At 56.4% G+C, this 1,321-nt stretch overlaps 1 protein-coding gene across 1 annotated transcript in view; it reads left to right on the top strand.

The window, feature by feature from the left end:
* Positions 1 to 898, top strand: part of MPP1 (membrane protein, palmitoylated 1, 55kDa) — a gene marked incomplete at its 5' end in the record, with an annotated part of 11,176 nt that extends 10,278 nt beyond the window's left edge. Inside the window, one exon of the mRNA XM_010012291.1 lies at positions 489 to 898. Within this exon, the coding sequence (XP_010010593.1) occupies positions 489 to 665 (177 nt within the window). The remainder of the gene's footprint in view (positions 1 to 488) is intronic.
* Between the last annotated feature and the right edge of the window lie 423 nt (positions 899 to 1,321).

Genomic DNA, 1,321 nt, shown 5'->3' on the forward strand with positions numbered 1-1,321 from the left:
CACTATGACAAAATCTGTCCCAGCCAAAACCAGCCTGTTAGCCAGTGCTGCCCAGGCCAAAAGCCAGTGGGGAGGGCTCATCCTGCAGGGATCCTACCTTGGAACCGGCCTCAGGTCTTGAGCTGGCTGCACTGCATAGCGTAGCAATGGGCAGCCTGCTGCTCGGTGAACCTTCTCCTCGTAGGGAGCTGCCACAAAGCATTTCAAAGATAAATGCCAGACTGATGTGTGACAGGTCTGTCATCACTCTGGCAGATAACCTGATCTCAGCATGGCTCAAAGTCCAGCAGAACCCCCAGACACACGCTCCCAGAGGCCATGCAGCAGCTCCCAGCTTGCCAGTCTGCATGGATGCTCTGTGCTCTGATACTTAGCAACCACTAGAGCTGTTTCAGTGGTGGTTGGAGGCAGTTTGGGGGCTGGGGCGGGCTGTGAAATTCCCCTCCTCCCTCCCAAGCCTCCTGATCATGCTGTCCTGTTTCTTGCAGACAGAGGCTTTGCAGCAGCTCCGGAAGGATTCGGAGAGCATCCGGAGCCGATACGCACACTACTTTGACCTCTCGCTAGTCAACAACGGGGTGGAAGAAAGCCTCCAGCTGCTGCAGGAAGCCTTTGAGCAGGCCTGCAACTCCCCACAGTGGGTGCCTGTCTCCTGGGTCTACTGAGAGGGCATCCGACCCCAGCCGCTTCCCATCAGCCATCCTGCAGCCGTGGGGAGAAACCTCCTCCTCAGCTTTCCCTGATCCACACAGAGCCCAGCACAGCTCCCTTCCTCTGCTGCTCCTCAGACATGGTCTCAAGTGGTTGACACACATAACAGGATCTCCAGATCCCCTCTCCCAAGGGAACACCAGACAGGGAATGCCCAGGGGACAGCTGCCTCCTGGGGTACCACAATGCAGTGCTAAGTTAGTGGCTACAGCCAAGCCCAGAGCACCCCCTTAGCTCAGAGCACAGCTCCCCACCTCGCTGGGCAGGGGAAAGCTCAGTCCTGCTGTAGCACCCAGATGATCTCTGCATCAGTCTCAAGGGAAGTGAAAGAGCAGAGGCTCTTTTATAGGTAGGCATCCCCTACCATGAGAGCACACTGCACCACAAACACCTCCAAAGCCTGGCTGGTGGCCACAAGTCTTCAAGGAAACCCACAGCTTAGGAGGCTTCACAGAGACCACACTGGAGCTCCTACACCTAAGGGTTTCCACTCACAAATGGGAAAGAGCAGGAAAAGGAGAGCATGGGGTTGATGATGGTGGCACAGAACATGCCAGTCCCAGGCAGGTCTCGCCCCATGTTCTGAGGTTGGAATTGTGTGATTCACCCT

The sequence above is a fragment of the Nestor notabilis genome, unplaced genomic scaffold, assembly GCF_000696875.1.
Source record: "Nestor notabilis isolate BGI_N333 unplaced genomic scaffold, ASM69687v1 scaffold24803, whole genome shotgun sequence".
Lineage (NCBI taxonomy): Eukaryota > Metazoa > Chordata > Aves > Psittaciformes > Psittacidae > Nestor > Nestor notabilis.